This window comes from Punica granatum, chromosome 4 (genome assembly GCF_007655135.1).
Source record: "Punica granatum isolate Tunisia-2019 chromosome 4, ASM765513v2, whole genome shotgun sequence".
Taxonomy (NCBI): Eukaryota; Viridiplantae; Streptophyta; class Magnoliopsida; order Myrtales; family Lythraceae; genus Punica; species Punica granatum.
The window spans coordinates 10,364,609-10,383,694 of NC_045130.1; the positions used below are offsets into that span (position 1 = coordinate 10,364,609).

Below are 19,086 nucleotides of genomic sequence, written 5' to 3' on the forward strand. Positions count from 1 at the left end.
AAGTCGAATGCGCCGACGCTTCAAGCAACGAAAGGTTGCGACTATGCCAAGATCTTCTGCTCTGATACCATGAAGAATTTTCAGAATAGATAGAATTGACTCACACACATAATCATGTGGATGTGCTCTTATTTATAGCAAACGAAATACAATAAATTTGAAAAATATTAAAAATTACACAATATCATAGATATCAGACATTCTTTGATATTCTTGATACGATATTCCTTGATTCTCTCTCTAACAAAGTAGAATATTATTTTAAACTAAATATGATCCGAAAGTGGCTATAAATAATATAATTTCGAAAATACTTGCTTTAATTTTTAATAATTATCGTTTTTAACTATATATATATATATGTGTGTGTGCAGGAGAGAGAGTATAGTTGGAAATTAACCCAACAAATAATATAACAACTGGATTAGATCTCAAGCAAAGTCTCTTCGATCTTCTGAATGGTTCCTGCTGGCATAACCTGGCCTTTCCTTGTCAAAATCAATTTGGCTAGCTAACGGACAGGGCCCAGCTGATCAATTTCTGTTAATATGTCATTCCTCCATGATTAGAAATATCTTTTATGCTATACACTGTATTCATTCATGATCATGAATATGAAATCGTGCTCTTAAGGCAGCTCAAAAGAGTCAATTCTTTTTCATATAATAATAATAATAATAATAAAATATATCAAAAAATGTGTAGCGTAGTAGCACACGCCCTTACCCGACAACTAAAAGGTTGCAGGTTTGATATTCAGTGGGACTACTCATCTCTTTATTAACTATTAGAATTTTTATTTTATTATATAAGACTCATGAACATTTCTTATAATAGAAAAAAATCCAAGTGTGTACAATTTATGCACCATGGCAAATAATTCCATACAATCTATCAACAACTGACATCTTTTATCTTCATTTTTTCAATAAAATAACAAGGTCCTCAATCTATTGATGAAGAATAATTCTCGTTCGGGCGTTTATGCCATGTAAATTGAATTTGCTTTCGTATTTTAGTTATCTCATTTGGAAGTTATATGGAAAATGGAAGATTCCTCTGTTTTTTTTATTTTCTATCTCTTCTTCTCCTTCTCCTTAATTAGTTTTGGTTTTGGTTGACTTGGAGACAGTAATGATGAGGAGGAAATTATATGTTCTGGGATTGCTTTCTGGAAAGCATTCCCTCAACAGATCCCGACAAGTTTTAAAATGTAATTCACGGATTGATAACGGAAAAAATGATGGGTGAAATAGAGACATGAAAGCAAATTCCAAATTTCCCCTAATTATATTCCATTCCATACAACGTGACTCTAATTAATAGAATTATTGGGAATTCATGTGTCTTATGTAGATGATTAAATTGAGAAGCAATTTATTTGTGCGAACGAGAGTAATTCTCATTCAAAACATGGATAAATTCATGGAGAAAATTGACTTGGAATCAAAATTACATATCGGAATTATCTCATCCCTGATTTTTACAAGTGCACATCTAAGCACCGTTAGATCAATTTCTTATGTGACTCACACAGAAGAAAAAAAAGAAAAAGAAAAAAAATGATAACGCAGTAAGAAGAGGCTGGACTATAATTTGTTTAAATGAATGGCTAAAATTATTTTATTGCATGCCTTTATTTGGAAGGTTATTGGATCATCTCATCTCGTCACATGACGTAAAAAAACAACAATCAAATTACATAAAATTAAAAATTTAGTATTAATAACTCAGATAATTATCATAAGTATTATTCATTAAAAAATTCTTATTAATTCCTTTTTATCACATCATTTAAAGTAGGATTATTTAAAATTTTCTCCTTTTATTTTATTACGGGTAAAATATTTCATCAAGTGAAGTTTGATTTTTAATGGAAAGGGACCTGCCACCTATTAAGGCGTGACAACGCAACTGGCCCTACCAACCGGATCCGGTCCCTTCATTCCTTTATTTTCTTTATTACTCTTTTTAAAAAAAAAATTGATTACAAGAAAAAACCATAATCTAAGATTAAACATAAAGAATGGAAGATAAAGAGGTCCCTAACTCTTGAAAATTGAATATCGAACTCCATTCTTTGTTTCGTCTTTTCTGTTTGGGTCTTAGACTCTCAATTGAATTGATGATTTTCGCCTCCTACCAGAGACTTGCCGTGCAAACCCGGTTACCCTCGTTGGCATGAGATCCAGCTAACTGCAATGAGGCCCACTACCTCTATTATCGCATATTTTGGGTTGCCTTCGCCTTTTGCATGCCATGCCATGCAGTACATGAGTTCTGATCTCATTCATCATGCTCTGTAATGATACACAAAGCTTCTATTAGCTTTCCCATCTGATGAGTAAATCGTAGTTCCGTTTCATACATGAGAAGCAATTGCTCGTGCTTAGTGGACAATTACTTCTTCGAATTATCATGTCCATGATATTAACTTATGCGAACTGAGATGTCGTAGAAAATGAAGCTGCCATATAACATGAAACGAGGATGTTCTTTGCATCTTGAAGTAGAACCAAAGCACCCTCATGAAATGGAAAAAAAAAAGGGGTACATTGAGAGTTGGTCGATTATATAAGGCTATCATATGTTTAGTACATCTATATGCCATTTGAGTATCTGAATACTAAAATTCTTAATCAGGTCTTGTCATCGAGCATATGATGCCGGGTTAAACCTATTACGTATTAGATTTGAGTAGAATCCGTGTCACGTAAATAGACACTGCCTTGCTAATTCCATTGCATGCGTAGTAGTAGTAGATGGACAATGTGTAATGAAAGGGAAATATCATCAACTGATAAATTTTTATGTTAAGAAGAAAAGCAAACATCTTCGCAGAGTAATATATACTCCTCCGTACGGAAAAGTGTAACCTCGGCTTCAACCCGACGCATGCGCCTATTTAATCTGCCTCTCTTCTCTCTTGCTCTCTGCACTTTTCCTCTCTGTTTTCGACAGGTGTGCGCACGTTTACCACCTCAGCGTGCGCGCGTTAACTCGCTAGATACAAACTCACTCTCTCTACTCTGATCTGCTGTCGTGTTCGTCCGGTGGTCTTCCGGTATGGATCCCAAGCCCCTGCTCCTGCTGCTGGGGATCATCTGCATTGCCTTCGCCGGCGCCGGGGCTCAGTCCCCACCCACTTCCTCCCCTCCCGCCACTCCTGCTCCTCCCACCCCGACCTCCTCCGCTCCTCCTCCCACCACCCAACCTCCCCCAGTAACCACCCCTCCCGCATCGTCCCCGCCGCCCGCTTCCACCGCTCCCCCTCCCGCCACGACCTCCCCTCCTCCCGCCTCAACTCCTCCCCCAGCCACCCCTCCGCCCGTCTCCTCCCCTCCTCCGGCGACCCCTCCCCCTGCCACTCCGCCCCCTGCCACCCCGCCCCCGGCCAACTCACCTCCCCCGGCATCCCCTCCCCCAGCTACACCACCGCCGGCGTCGCCTCCCCCTGCCACCCCACCTCCGGCCTCTCCTCCACCACCGGCAACTCCTCCTCCGGCTGTCCCACCGCCTGCTCCTCTCGCATCCCCTCCGGCGGCCGTCCCCGCTCCCGCGCCAGCGAAAAAGCCGACGACCCCTGCTCCGTCACCGGCATTGCTGAGCCCGCCAGCGCCTCCGACCGAGGCTCCGGCACCCAGCTTGACCACCGGCGCCCCGGGTCCAGCACAGTCAGATCAGGTAACACATGCATTTTCCATCAACCTTCCTCATATTATTGATCTTTATTATCAACTTTAGCTAACATAAAACGACAATGAGCTTCTTTTTTTTGTTACAAGGCCGCCTAATATAATGAAATAGATTTCCTGACAGTACAATAGGCAATTTTTTATCCTCTGGAATATGAGCTAGGCCATGGCCGTAGAGGGATCTGATCGGTAGATATCATCAGGAGATTCTGTCTTGTGAGGTGATCTTAGAAAGAACCTAAATTAATGATGGAAGAAGATTAGGCATTTTTGCTGTTTGGATGTTAAATTTTTATTAGATCCATTCCATTCACAGGTATTAGTCTTAACTGAACATACGTTTCTGTTTTGAAATATTTCTATTATGCTATCCGATCCTGAAGTGGGCTCCCACTGATATGGTTCGATAAATAAATAAATAAATCTTGTATGTGAGGAGTAAAAAATGGCAGATTAAAAAGGTAAAAAAGAATGTAGTGTAGTCACGCATGTTATTTTCTATCGATCTAGAGGTCGTAAATTCAATATTTAATGGGACTACTCGTATCACTTTATTAATTATTTATTAATCTTTGAATCTCATTTGTAATTCAAAAAAAAAAAGGAAAACAGAAAAAAAGAAGAAGGTAGGGCTATAAACAGAAACCGTGCAGTAAAATCTAGTCAATGCTTTGGGGGAAGGGGGAGGACGAGGCGCATCGGGTACGATGAATGTGTCTGCAATGAGACAGACAGTCGGCGCCTATTTTCATCCAAAAATATTTTTAAAAAATAAAAATAACAGACAGTGATAGAGGTTCAGTTCGGACATAGCCTTGGTCAGGTACCAACCCCATTCATCCAGTCGAAATAGGTGGGCCACATATTACATTTGTAGAATTATATAATCTAAATTCTAAGCAGTCTCTCACTATTATTGTGTGTGTATACATTACATATATATATATATATATATGCCCTTGATTATGGTTGAATTTATGCTATTAATCTTATTATAGTATCAAGAGGACTTTAGTTGTGGTTTGAAAAGCATATTTGTGTATCACGAACCGGCTAAAATTTTAAGTAATTACTGCGCCCGGATTGAATTAGTTAGTGCTTCGTGCCTATCAGATATATGAACTTAGAGCATATTTGACACAGACATCAAAAGTGACAATCAGCAAACCAAGCAGGTTCCAAAAGGTTCAGAAATAAACATCGGCGCCGGATATATAGAATGAGCACTGGGATTAGGACTAGCTATAAAATGGTGTCATAGATGAAGTGTGTCGACGGATAACACTAAACGGAGTTTCCCCATACAATGTGTTTAGGTGTATACGTATATTCTATCCATCGTTGAAGAGCTGCAAAATCTTAGACAAACATTTTTTCTTGAAAAATATCAAAGTACTGTAAATTCTCGGACAAACATTCCTCAACAGATTATGTATGTATTTTCTTTTGCAATGGGTGCTGTCTGCATTTTAAAGCAAGGATTATGGACGTTTGATTGTTTACATCTTTTAGGCAACATTTTAAATAAATATAATACCTTCTGTAGTTTTCAACTGTGGGGTATAGGGGAATGGAACAAGGAATCTTCAATTGGAAGAAAGATGAGAGGATTGCTTTTTTGCTTTTTTCTCAATGAGAATGACTAGCGGTTGGTGGAAGCGATCGATCGATCAATCGATTATTATGTATGGTAGTTAGATGCAACTAATCATGAATGAGCCCTCGTGGTGACAAGAATAATTATATATGATTCTACTTTCTTGATGGGGCCATGAACATATATGATCCTAACACATGCAGATGAGCTTTCTAATCAAGAGTTCCCAAAAGGTCGTATGCTGTTGAAATGTAAATGCATTGTTTACGTAACCCGGAAGTGAAGCACCCCTCGGGGTCATCTAGTTTTTCTGGATGTACGTATCTTCTAACATTTGACGTGGGTAAATCTGGAAAATGCAGAGTGGAGCAGAGAGGATCGGGTCGGTGCAGAAGATGATCGGAAGCTTGGCATTGGGAGGGGCTCTCCTCTATCTCCTGCATTAGAGATCCAGTCATCTCTTTTCATCTTCACCGTGACTGCTGATTTCTCCTGTGTCTTCCAGCTTATATTATTCTACGGATCGTCCTATTTTCCGATGGGATGCTATTACTGTTACCGTTATCGCGTTGTTCGTACCTATACACATTTTGTTGGATTCTTTGAGAGGGAGCTTTGAGGGCAGCTTTTTTTGTTGAGAGAGGTATCGTCTGTTATGCTTTGGGGGGATTATATTGTTGTTGGTAGCCCACTACTCTCCGTTCTCTCATCATTATTATTTCTATGCTCTTTCTCTTAGCCTTGCTAGTTTTCAATTGATTGCTGTTGTCTAATACTTCATTATTTTTTATTTTTTTATCTTTTCACGTACGTAAGGACCATCCCCGAGACTAATCCCGTTCGGTTGTCGACTTGGCCTGGCCTCTTCATTGCATTACTTTGCCCGTTGTTTGTTCTCCTCATCTAAGTAACTAGAGTTTAGCATTCAAATTAGCTTCCAGGCTGGGCCGGGCCCCCAAAATGGTGCGCTGTCGAGGTGATTGGCCCACATAAGGGTCAGATCAGATGGCCCCATTGGGCTTCTTCTAGCCTTATGGGCCAGATTTTCATTGGAAGTGCAACCCATTAAAGGGCCTATGCCATAGCAACGTGTGCCACCAATAGATTATTGTCTGAAGACGAACATGGAGATGATTAATGAAATTACCATTAATAAACCAAAGTGGATTGGTTCAAGTGGTTCGACGCTTGTTTCGCTTAAACAAGATTTCGAATTCAAGTTCTTGTGAATGCAGAAAATTCATGATGGGAGAGCTTTACCCTTGAGTGGGCCAACCCAGCTCGACTGAAATAGTCAAAATCCAATTGGACTTTCGGATATTAAAGTTCAAAAAAAAAACCATTAAAAACAAGGGGCAAAAAGAAGTTAAATGACAATTAGGACCGTTTCTGGCTTTCTAACCATTGTTTAATGCCATACCAATGAGAAAATTATAAACAATCCCATTTCACAATGATACGGAAAAACCTCAATACGATTTCTATGATTAAAATAATTACAATAATTACTCAAGTCATTATTCTTATTACTAGTTTTTCCTATTTGTTAACACTTGTTTTTCTATTTATTACAAACTTATTAATACTTTTTTATGACGCGTGGTGACACAAGATTATTTAAGAATTTTCTCACATGAGCTACGAAGACATCAACTATCCTTGATAATAATGGGATTCATAATATCTATATGTACCTCGTTTTTCAAAACGGCAAAATGAAATAATCGGATTTGACGTATAAGAATCCATTCCTTAACCAAATGAGCCCCCTTGGTCGAGATTCGTTATAATTAGCTTTACAATTAGGGGTACAAAACGGAACGTGTGTTAGGCATTAGAGGTGATTAACAAGAAGTAAAGTTAAGTGCACAGGGAAATTAGCGGTTGCTGATAACAGTTCTTGTGCCAAGAATTTATCCATATTTTGCGTTGACCCATAGGCTAGGAGGCCTAATATTTCAATTTCATCATACATGTAAGGTTGAAAGAAGCCGTCTGTTGGATCCAACAAACCCATTGTCGACATCTATCTAATATCTATATCAATATTATATATAGTAAAATTAATTTGAAGCGCAATAAATGCGCGCTTGAGTTAATGGTAAGATTGGAACATCTAAGCTCAACTCTATTGCTATGAGAAAACGAATAAATAGGAAGTGACGCCTTGAAAAGAAATAAAGATCTACAGGAAACAAACAAAGATAGAATGAAGTTGCAAGTAGATAAAAGGAGGTTTGAAAGAGTGTTCTCGATTAGAGATATGATCCACCTTAAGCTACAACCTTACGGGCAAGGGACAATTATCACTCGATCGTCAGAGAAGCTATCCCCCCAGATTTTAAGGGCCATACGAGATCGTGGATAAGATTGAGAAGGTGGCATACAAGTTTAAGTTGCCAGTTTCAGCTTAGATTCATCCAATCTTTCACGTATCTCAGCTCAAAAGGCCAATCGGGATAGCTAGCTGCTCAACTGAGTTACCAAGGTTTGGTAACAACTCGAAAGGCGATCATTTGCAGTCCTTAGCCATACTGGAGCGTGGGATGGTGAAGAGAGGCAATAAGGCTGCAACACAATTGCTTGTGCACTGGTCCAATGCTTCACCAGCTGAGGCAACTTGGGAATATGCAAATGAGTTGAGGTGGCGTTTCCCTCAGTTCAGCCTTGTGGACAAGGTTCTTGACGGGGAGAGGAATGTCATGAGCTAGAAGTGAAAGGGTCAAATTGTAATAAAAAGGGAATTGTGGGTGAGAATAGAGAAAAATAGAAAATGTGGGCATACTTTAAAGAGTCTGACTTAGTTGGTTACGGGAAAAGGAGGGAAGTGTGGGTCAGTTGAGAAGCTTGCCTCATTTAATTGTTCTCTCTCCCTCACTCTTCTCTCCCTCTCATTCCGCTTCTACTGTATTCTTCTTCTACTCACCCTCTCCTCCATCTTTTGTTACCCTTATCCCTTACCCATTTGGTTCAGTCCATCACACTCGCATTCCGCATTCTTGCAAGTCATCGGCGCAATTTCTAGCAACTGAGTGGAATTTTTAGTTACAATTGAAATGGCGGGCATGGAAAGTTCAGAAGGTGAGGAGAGGAAGAAGGTGGTGGTGGTCAGCGGCGGTGTTGGCGGGTCCCTCGTCGCCAGGTCCCTCCAGTTCAATACCGATGTCATCCTCATCGACCTGTACGTCTCATTTCCTTCATTAACCCCTTTTCTGTTGTGAGAATGGAATGACAGTCGTTGAAATGGATGGATTGGTAAAGTGACTCATGGCTTGTTTGGTACGAAGGAATGGAATGGCGTTCCGGATTACATTCGGTTCTGTTTCAGTTGAATCGGTATTTTGATATTCGACTATTGTTAGGTTGGTTGAGTAGTATAGGACAGGGGGCGCTGTGTCTATTTGATTCTTAAGGAATGACTTATGTCGAACTGTAATAAGGTCAATCCAACTCTGTACTGTATTGCTGACCCTCCTTGTTGCTAAAGGTTATCGAACACGAGGAAAAGCTTAAGTAGATGGGCAATGTATTGGCTGCAATGTATTTGGTGGTCTGTTCAAACAATTACAGGAAGGAATATTTTGAGATGGCCCGGGCGAGCTTGAGGGCGATGGTTGAACCATCTGTTGCCGAGAGATCTGTGATTGAGCACGCTGATTACTTCGTCAATGGATGAATTGTCACGTCTGCAGCTGTGGACATCAAAGAGGGAGGAGTAGTTACTGAAGATGGGAATCTATTTCCATACGACTATCTCTTGGCTGCCACAGGGCACAGGGATTCGGTTCCAAGGAGTCGGAGAGAAAGAATTGCTCAATACCAGGAAGGTGGGCATGGAGATATTACACTTGGTTTCATTTATTTATGCTTAAAATGAATCGGCCTTCTTTGCTGATAATCTTCTAATTTTTGCTCTTTGTGCAGAATTTGAAAAGATAAAGTTTTCAAACTCGATCCTAATTATCGGAGGAGGCCCCACTGGTGTAGAACTTGCCGGTGAAATTGCCGTTGACTTTCCCGGGAAGAAGGTTACTCTTAAATTTTCATGACATGGTGTGGGCTCATGCGCATACGCGCCCCCAAGATCATTACCATGGGCTTTGATACCATCTTAAATTTTTCATTGGGCTTATACGGGCTCGGACCCATTTCCACTTAAAAGCTCAAGCTGATAAGTGGTGGTACCCAAGTCTCATATAAACCCATGGATATTCTTTTTCTTTTCCGATGTCGGATTTATCCCATTTTTACTCCTCAACACCCGCCCTCACGGGCAACGTGTGGTCTATTTCTGCCTACAAGTTGTCACGTGCCATTAAACACCCGCCCTTAACAATTGACCTCGAGCCGGGCTCTTTTTCCGTGCTCGGGCAAGGAGGGACTAACACAAGGCACACACTTTGGCTGCACTCGGACATATTGGGCCTGACGCGGTGTGGGTGCGCACACGCGCGTGGGCGCGCTACGCGTAACCTGAGCTCTGATACCATATTAAATTTCCATTGGGCTTATACGGGCTCGGGCTCATTTTCACTTAAAAGCTCAAGCTGATAAGTGGTGGTACCCAAGTCTCATATAAACTCATGGATATTCTTTTTCTTTTCCGATGTCGGATTTATCCCATTGTTACTCCTCAATAGTTACTCTAGTCCACCGAGGTTCTAGGTTGCTGGAATTCATTGGGCCCGAGGCTTCCCAGAAGGCATTGGACTGGCTGACTGCGAAGAAGGTCGAAGTGATCCTTGGTCTATCGGTCGATCTGGACTCTGCATCTGATGGTCTGTATCGAACTTTTGATGGAGAAACCGTAAGGGCTGATTGCTATTTCTTATGTATTGGGAAGCCTGTTGGTTCGTCATGGCTTAAGGAGACCTAGCTTGGTGGCAGCTTAGATGATCGTGGGAGGTTGATGGTTGATGAGAACATGAGGGTCAAAGGTCACAAGAATGTGTTTGCCATTGGAGATATCACTGATGTTCCCGTAAGTTCCTCTTATCTTTATTACGCTGCATAGAGGCCGATCTTGTGATCTTTCTATCAGATATAGGCAGGTCAAACTAATACTTATAATATAAGAACGTCCTCCTCTTGTATAAGATTGGGCAACCCAAAGTGAAGCCTCTGTTGGAATTGAAACCTAAGGGCTGCAGAAGAACTAGATAGACATGAGCAATCATTGAGAAAGTATGGTATAAATGGAAGTGTTCTCGAATGATATTGCTTTGTAAAACCAGATCATAGTGCCAAGCATGGCCTGTTTGTGTTTGTGTAATTCGAATATTGGTCAATTAAGTCAGCTTTGTAATGACGCCGGAATGTGATGTTTCAGGAACTCAAGCAAGCCTACTTGGCCTGGGCTCATGCTGAATTAATAGTCAAAAACTTGAAGGTACTGATGAGCGGAGACAAAGGGACCAAGCTTGCCTCTCACAAACCCAGGTCTGCAATAGCGTTAGTTTCGCTTGGGAGGAAGGAGGCAGTGGCCCAGTTTCCCTTCATGACCATAAGCGGGTGCATCCCACGCAAGATCAAGGCTGGGGATCTCTTCATTGGGAAAACAAAGAAGAAGCTCAGACTCGAATCAAAGTGATCGGGGAAGAGAGAGGGAGAAGGAGAAGAAGGGCTTAAATTGGTGTTTAGTTCGCTGTCGCTTGTCGCTTCATTCATGGATGGTTTAATGCATATATCAATCAAATGTGTGAATTGTGCTCATAATCTATGTTGTAGCGTGATGTAAGATTGGATCTTATTTCATTTATGTTGAAGGGCATTTACTATTTTGGCGCATTCCAAATGATGTCGGAGTCACACTTTCAATGGACATCCACGAAGATGGACATGACTCAATTTGCTCGATTTGCTTGTTTTTTGATCTAAAGAACCGAATCGAACCATAGTTTCCTATTCAGTTCATCAAAGTCTGCACGAGAACCAGATGATCATAGATTGATTATAAAAGATCATATTAAACTAATCATCTGTTTCACATGTTTTCAAATGTGATCGGTAACTCCTGATTCCTAATAGAGCCTTTTCTTTAATTCGTCTTCGCTTGTGTTTTTGTTTTCGTCTTTCTTGTCCATACCTCTAGCTATAATCTAATTCGGCTTTGTGTTGCAGCAGTCGCCCCGACCCATGTTATTTCAGGCTTGATTTCTAATGTAAACTCAATTTCATATGGGAATGAAAATTCTTCCAACCATTAGGATACTAATGATGCTGTGTGATCGGACATTCATTCTAGATCAAGTTGGCATTTGCTGCTAAGAAAATCATATATGGCCGAAAAACTGTACGTGCTAAAAGTTTCTTCTTTATCTATGAATTTCCAATTATGAAAATATACATCCAACTCTTTTTCATGAATATACGTTAAGTTCTCAACTTATGACATCGAATCTCCATGCAATTATTTTGTACTAAAAGCTGAAGCATATGAATACTTGTCACGTTAACTTCAAATCCATTCGCAATACCATTAGGCTATGCCATTCTGCGGTTGTAAACTTGTACTTGGGTAAAAAGGACGATTGACATTCGTTGTTATTTTCTTGAAATGCTCAATACTCTCTAGATTATTAAGAACAAACGGTTCCTAAATGCATGGCATATTGATCATTATCACACTGAGTATATATTTGTGCTTTGCCCGATTGCCAAACACATTCCACGCCGATAAATTACAGTGTCCAGTACGCATGAATTTACGATGGCTCTCGTTACGCCTACACATTCGATGATTCTCCTCTGTAGTCGCCATGTCTTTGAAAATCAGTTTTTACCCAAAAAGGAAATTGCGTTTCATCGCAATTTTCTATCTCAGGGGATATCATCGGTAGAATATAGGAGGATGGGAAACTCAAAAGCAAATACAATTAAAGTTGCTCCATTGAAAATATCTAGCGATCATGACCAAGTCAACACTTGAACGAGATTCTTAGCCAGAAAATTAAATACATCGGGATCTCACTAAAAAAAATTTAAAGAGTAGCTGAAATTGCTTTTTGGCAATTCTACTTCAGAATTTATCGTGTGTTTGATTTTAGAGTTAAGTAGAGTTGAATTTTGATTTTAATTAATTTGTAATGATTATATTGTTGAATTATGAGAAAAAGTGTGAAAAAGTAATGAATAATTGAGAAAATTTATTATTAAAAATTAAATTGAATGATTAAAAAAATTAAAGAAAAGAAAAAAAAAGTAATAATTACGTTGTGAATTTTTGTTATGTAGTGAATATAGTTAAAATTAAAATTAAAACTTTAAAAACATAACTCCCAAACTAAACATAGTGAACAAGGAAAAGTGGTCAACTATAAAACCTAGGAAGGAAAGAAAAGAAAAAAAAGAAAAATGATGATGTTGCATGTTTCCTATTCGAAGCTTCATATGACATGATGCCCTTAATGATCTCAACAATTTCTAGTCAGGTTGAACCAGTCATAACTATTACGGAACATTCACATTAAGGTACACATTTTGCGATGATCGATCATTTTTCTCCTTTTGAGAATTTAAAATGCATGGTGCACTAATTTTTGCGTTCAACTTTATAACTCAAATACTAGCACATTGTTATATGCAATATCAATGAATTATTTTCCAATCGCTCTATGCACGTTTTTGCTACCCTTAACAAATGTAATATACCTTTTTTTTTTCTCTCTTTTGCATGAAATGTTGATTCTTTAACACGGAAAGAAGTTTACAGAAAGACAAATTTATGAACTTAGGACAAGCATATGAACCAAAATAGGCTCATATTATTCTTTTATTTGTAGCCTATGAGACCACTTTCATGTTATCTTTTCATGCCGCAAAGTAATTTTCTTATAATTTGTCGCCGGTCGACCAAAAGAGTCAGGTCAGGAGCCTTTTTACAGAAAAAGTGCTTGCCAAAAAAATTCCAAGTAAAAGAAAATCATAGGAAAATAAATAGTTTTTGATGCATCGTGTGGGTACGGTACCATGTAAATGGAACTCCTAGGCAGATTATAATAAAAAATATATATTTGGAAAACAAAAAAAACAAAAGAAAACTTTTGGATGTTAAATATATATCCGGATACAGTATACCGTGTCTTTCTTTCTTTCTTTTTTTTTGTGAAAAAAACAATAAATCAAGAAAATGGAAGGATGCAGGAAAAAAGGGATCAATCATACAATCTAGGAAGTAAAAGGAAAGTGTTGATTTTGCACGTTTCCTACCTGAACTTTCCTAGGCTGCCCGAAAGGTCCTGAACAGTTCTAGCGAGTCGGATATAAGCCATGACTATTATGGAACATTCACACCGAGTTCGCAGAAATACAATTTGCCGAGGCAAGGCCCCATGGGAAAGCTGAGATCTGATCGGGATATTAAGCTATGGTTTGGGAGTATTGTTGATGGAGAAGTGCTGAAACAAAATTATAAAAAAAATAAATGTTGATTTCATAATAAGTTAAAGCGTTTGGAAAAAACTAATTTAAGTAAAAAAATAATTATTAATACTTGAAATAAAATAAGAAAAAATAAATTTCATAAGCATCTGTTAACTTGCTTTAAAAAAATCACGTTTGCAACCGCTACTTCGATCCAAACAGTGGTTTCAAAAACTCTCACCAAACATTAAATATACTTATATTATAAGAAAAATGATTATGAAACCTCTCATTGTACTCCTAGACGAATTCTAAAGAAGGTTGGACTAAAAAAAAAGTGGATAGCACAATGGTGCACACTATCGCCTAGTAACCAAAATGTTTTATATTCGATACCCAGTGGGACTGCCGTGCTCTTTTATTAATTATTAGAATTTTTGTTTCATATTATTAGTCTCATAAGTCTTCATCGTAATAAAAAAAAAAGAGAGAGAGAGAATAAATAAAAGAGAGAGGAGGTTGGACTATCTTTCATTGGGCATTAACACCAGATGATTCCATTAGGCTTCAGATTTAACATGGATGGGGTTCGGAGGTCCCCTTCACATCGCATTCATTGAATTCGACGATCAAGAATGGCAACCAGCGCAGCCATATTAATGTTACCCCAATCGGATGCAGGCATCTATCTCATCCTCCATGGATGAAAGCCAATGATAGACCATCGGTTCTTGAATTTTGACCATTCATCTACACACAGGGCCCAGTCTGCAATGCTCACAACCATAGGATCTGAAAGACCCAAGTATGGTAAATGACTGAGACTTCACATAGGTTCCGTATTCTGCAGGACATATCTGATAATTCATTTCTTCAGCTTAGTGGCCTTCATTTCAAGTCATGAAATTAAGAAATAGGGTAATGGTAAATAGAGAATCTGTCGAGCCGACATGATTTAGGTACGATTATCCAAATCTAGGATGCTCTTCAAAAGAAGATTGATGCAGGAGAAATTGTCGTTGGCATTAAAGATCAGAGTGAACATCTCTACACTTAATGTACAAACCGGATAGCGAGAAGGACCTTGGTTTCTCTACATATTTCAACCTCTGAAGACAGACGATCATGTCGTCAAAATAGAATGTTACTGTTCACAATCTTGTCTTCCCAAAGATAATATTTAAATAAAATAAATAAATAAATAAAAAGAATCTTACGGAAATATAAAGAAAAGCTCGCAGCTTCCTTTTTCCCTGCTACTGCCTCCTATACCTTGTAAGCAAAGAAAATCAGCAGACTGCCCCCATCATCAGTTCTAACTCCTCAAGCAAACTGCCCTTCAAGAATGAGGATATAATATTGTGCTGTGTGATGTTTCTACGATATTCACAGCCTAAAAGAATCACAACCTCCATGAAACTCCTTCCTGTCAACTTGTCAGCTTGTCAAGGGCAGCAACCTTCGCCCTACGAGCCAACCTGTGGGAGCTCAAAAGCTTGGCCGACGGATTCCGATTTTAAATCTGCTGCAGGGTTGAAGAAGTCCGCAGACTGGCCAGGGACATCGAAAGAAGCATCGTCAATTGTCCAACTCTCCTCCAACATCGTCTTTGTATGGCTCATCGCGGTCTCTTCGAACCGGACGAGGGTCGCAACTGAGCGGCCTGAGTGGGCGATCATGATGCCCTCAACTGGCCTGTAGTCTTCGAGGTAAGAGACAATGGTTGTTTCCCAGTCGATGGATTCTCCACAAGTGAACTGCATTCGGGTGAGGTGGGAGTCTTCTATTCGGACGAGGAGACCTGTTTTTTGATTGAAGTGGCCAAACAGGATATGCCTTACGACCTCTGCAGGACCCTCGCTCCGGGCTTTTAGAGTCTGAGAGTCGGCAGAGAGCTCGAGGACAAAGCAGTCCTCCCCATTGATCCTATTCTCACCAATGCACCTCGCATCAGCAAATACACTGGCAGTGGTTCGAGGATCAAGTCCCTGAAATGTAAAATGCGAGAAACCTCAGTCGTTTTGAAACTTGTTTATATGATAGAAAGGAGAAATGAAACTTCAGGTCTCTTTACTTCGGGGTATTCTCTATGTTTGCACCACAAAAGGTGTGGTAACGTGCAACTCAATATGCTTTCCCCTTTTTCAAGAATCGAAGACGGAAAACTGGAAAAATTTGTTTAGATCTTTAGACAAAACAGAAGCAAGCCTCCGACAACCTTATGCTACTGAGAAGTACCCTTTTGATAACATACGCTGAGCTCAAAATTATGTACCTGATGTGTAACTTCTAATACATTTATTAGGCTATTGAGCCAATTGGGTTACAAGTTGTAAGCTTAAAATTAGGTCCTCGATATGTGACTTCTAGGACATTTACAAGGCTATCGAGCCAATCGGATAACAAGTTGTCAGTGATCAACGGAATCCAATTAAAAACCAAAATCAACTTAGAAAATCGAGATAAAGCACAACAATTTTTTCCGGGTAATAGAAAGCACCCAAATGTAGATATCAAGCTAAGAGCATTTCACCTGGAGGGCACGGCGCAATGGCCTAATGGGTCCTTTCGCCGTGTGGAACCCGAGCCATGGTGTGTGCCTCCATACGAGCCTCCCGTTGCAGCCTGCCTGGAAGGTGCTGTCCCCAAGGGCGAGCTCCACATGCCACATGTCGGGGCTCATTTGCCACAGGACAAAACGTCCCGTTTGCGACGAGCTCCCCTTTATCACCCTCACGGTGTTCTCGCATACCATGGTAATCATCTTCAATTTCCCCATGGCAAATGCGACAGTGTTTCGGAGCTTCAGCCCGCCGGAAGCGGCTATGTATTGCTGTAGAATGTATTGGGCCGATGACGTCTCCTGAAAACGACGTAATTCTCCTATCGATTAATCAGATTTCTACTGTAAGTCTATCCATAGAATTTCAGAGGACTTTTCAACGAAGAGATTCGACGAAGGGGTCGGCCGGTCAACCTCATGAACTCAGCAGATGATCATACCGATTATTTCAGAGGCTTACGTATTTTATTTACTACGCTCTGTTTATGTTATGATGATGATGATGAAGGCAACGTTGTACCAAGACAATCGAATACAAGAATTACAAAAATCATGGGAAAGTGGAATTTTTATATACGTGTTGTCCCAAACAAAACTGTTCGGACTGAGACTGACCATGGGAGCATCCATGACCCTGAGGAGGGGAAGCGGGTCCGAGGAGGTGACTCGAACGGGGGCAAGAGGAGCACCGAGGGCCCCCAGCATCAGCCGCAGATCGCACGACCTTTTGTTGCTCGCCGACGCTGAGCTGGTCCGGGAGAACTGCTCCTTCACCCACTGGCCCAGGGTGGAGGCGGAGCTGCTGCGGCGGCTGGGGTCATCGTCGGGATCAGGGCCTTCCAACAGAGGCCCCAGGGCGGGGCTCCCCGTGGTTCTCTGGGCAAGAGAGTCGAGGTAGGTGGACTGGTGGGGCTGCTTGTTCTTGTTGCTGCAGCGGAGGAGGCCGGGGCCGGGCATTGTGGTGGCGGGGCGTGTGCGGGAGGGGGAGAGTCCGCGGACGACCTCGGTTTTAAGGGACGAGAAGAAGCCCTGCTGCTGCTGCCGCCTTCTCTCCATTCTTGCCAAGCCCAGAAGAAGTGAAGACGACAAATAAATGGGGAATGTTTCCAGCAGAGAGCGAGAGAGAGGGAGCGGCTTCTGTAATGGGAGGCTGCTTCAATTGCTCGTAAAAATATGTTATTTATAAATAAGAAACCTTTTTTTTTTTGGGTAAAAACAAGTCTTTTTTTTTTTATATATAAAATCGAACATTAAAAATTATTCTCCCTCACGCTTTTCAAAATTCAAACTCACGAGCACCCCTGCTCACTACTCAATCAACTCTTTGTTAGTAGTAAAAATAAATTTTCATTAAACAACAAATTAATCAAAGCTAATTACAACTGCACTAGGGATATATCATAGGAAATTTTCTAAGCATATCGATGTAATATATGATTTGGTTTTTATGCATCTATCAATCGTAATCGGAGATTGAATATGCATCATGCAAGAAGAGGGTTACGCTGAGCGAATTTGGAGGAGATTTATTAGACATTAGTTTATCGTTCCCCGCTTACCGAAGAGTTTTTGGCAAAATTATGTATGTGCCAAAGATTCATCTTCTTCATTAGAAATTGAGGAAGGGAGTGGTATAGCTTTTCGAATTCTCCCCGTGCTTTATTCGTGCCCGCGAAACATTTGAAGTCAATTTCTGATTGATTTGGTAGATTTCTTGCATTTGTGAGTCTAAAAAACTAACTATATGTTTACTAGAACAAGACTGTCCGTGGGGACCAAAGTGGCCACAATATAGTGGACTACCTCGATCTATTTTACCTTTTGCATAATTCTTTTCTTTTTATTTTCTAGATTTTAATAATTAAATAAGAACATTAGTCAATGTGACAGAGAATTTAAGAGCAAAAAATTAATCAATGTCAATGAATGTCGACAACGGAGTTTAGGTTGTTCTCTTCTTGATATGGCAGTCCTTTCATTACAAGGTAAATGTGAACTCAGGATATCAATTTACTTTAATTAGATCAATTAATTATTCTTTGACATTTGTGTTCCTGAAGTAACTGAAATACATCAATAGTAACTCTTATGAAGGTTGGGGAAGAATTTAGTTCCATTTGAAACCCTGTTCTTTTTTCTTTTTGTTATGCTTATGCAGTCCCTTTTTTTTTTCTTTTTCACTTTTGTATATTATGGGTATTTGCTAGTAATAATAAATCAATTGAAAATCTGTAAATGGGGAAAGGATCGGCCGTGAAATTGTAATTACCACAAAATATTACTAAATTCCGTCTAATCACGTTCACGGTGACATTATATGTAAGTTTCCAAAAATTAAATAATACCTTATTAATTTAGTTTTAATATTACGAGGATTTTCAGACATAATTTTTAAGAGCATTTAGCATTTCTTGCATATAGCAAAAAGAAAAAAAAACAATTTATGTTTATATTCAATTAAAAGCGAAAAAAAAATAAACGTGAATTTGTTCAAAAGGTTCGGCTTGTCCCTTTAAGTAAGGTATCGAGCTCGAGTTTTGTAAATGAAGAATATTCACGTTATGAGAGTTTTATCTCTTAGTGGGCTTACCCGACTCAACTGAATGAGTCGGAGCCTATCAGGTTTTCGAATACTAGAATGCACACCGATGAAAGTGAGGGAAAAGAAAATATAACCATAAATAAGGAAGAGACTATGTGATGAAGGACGTTTACACTTAAGACCAGTTGACTGAAAAATCAATCGTATGAAAAGTTTCCGTACTTGAAAAATAATGTTTTGTATAAGAATAATAATATTTAGTACTAAACGATCAATTGATTGATTCTTACTTTTATAAATGTCATTATTCAAGTACGAAAACTTTTCG

The 19,086-nt window shown here is 39.6% G+C and overlaps 2 protein-coding genes and 1 pseudogene across 2 annotated transcripts; 2 read left to right on the forward strand and 1 right to left on the reverse strand.

The window, feature by feature from the left end:
* Nucleotides 1-2,916: 2,916 nt before the first annotated feature.
* Nucleotides 2,917-6,065, forward strand: LOC116206153 (classical arabinogalactan protein 9). Its single transcript, XM_031538935.1, has 2 exons — nt 2,917-3,684; nt 5,655-6,065. The coding sequence occupies exons 1-2, from the start codon at nt 3,067-3,069 to the stop codon at nt 5,736-5,738; spliced, it is 702 nt and encodes a 233-aa protein (XP_031394795.1). The 5' UTR covers nt 2,917-3,066; the 3' UTR covers nt 5,739-6,065.
* A 2,051-nt stretch (nt 6,066-8,116) lies between these two features.
* On the forward strand, nt 8,117-11,069 carry LOC116203096 (annotated as a pseudogene).
* A 3,585-nt stretch (nt 11,070-14,654) lies between these two features.
* On the reverse strand, nt 14,655-17,357 carry LOC116202298. Its single transcript, XM_031533812.1, has 3 exons — nt 16,832-17,357; nt 16,187-16,516; nt 14,655-15,641 (listed from the first exon to the last, which is right to left on the reverse strand). The coding sequence occupies exons 1-3, from the start codon at nt 17,270-17,272 to the stop codon at nt 15,120-15,122; spliced, it is 1,293 nt and encodes a 430-aa protein (XP_031389672.1). The 5' UTR covers nt 17,273-17,357; the 3' UTR covers nt 14,655-15,119.
* Between the last annotated feature and the right edge of the window lie 1,729 nt (nt 17,358-19,086).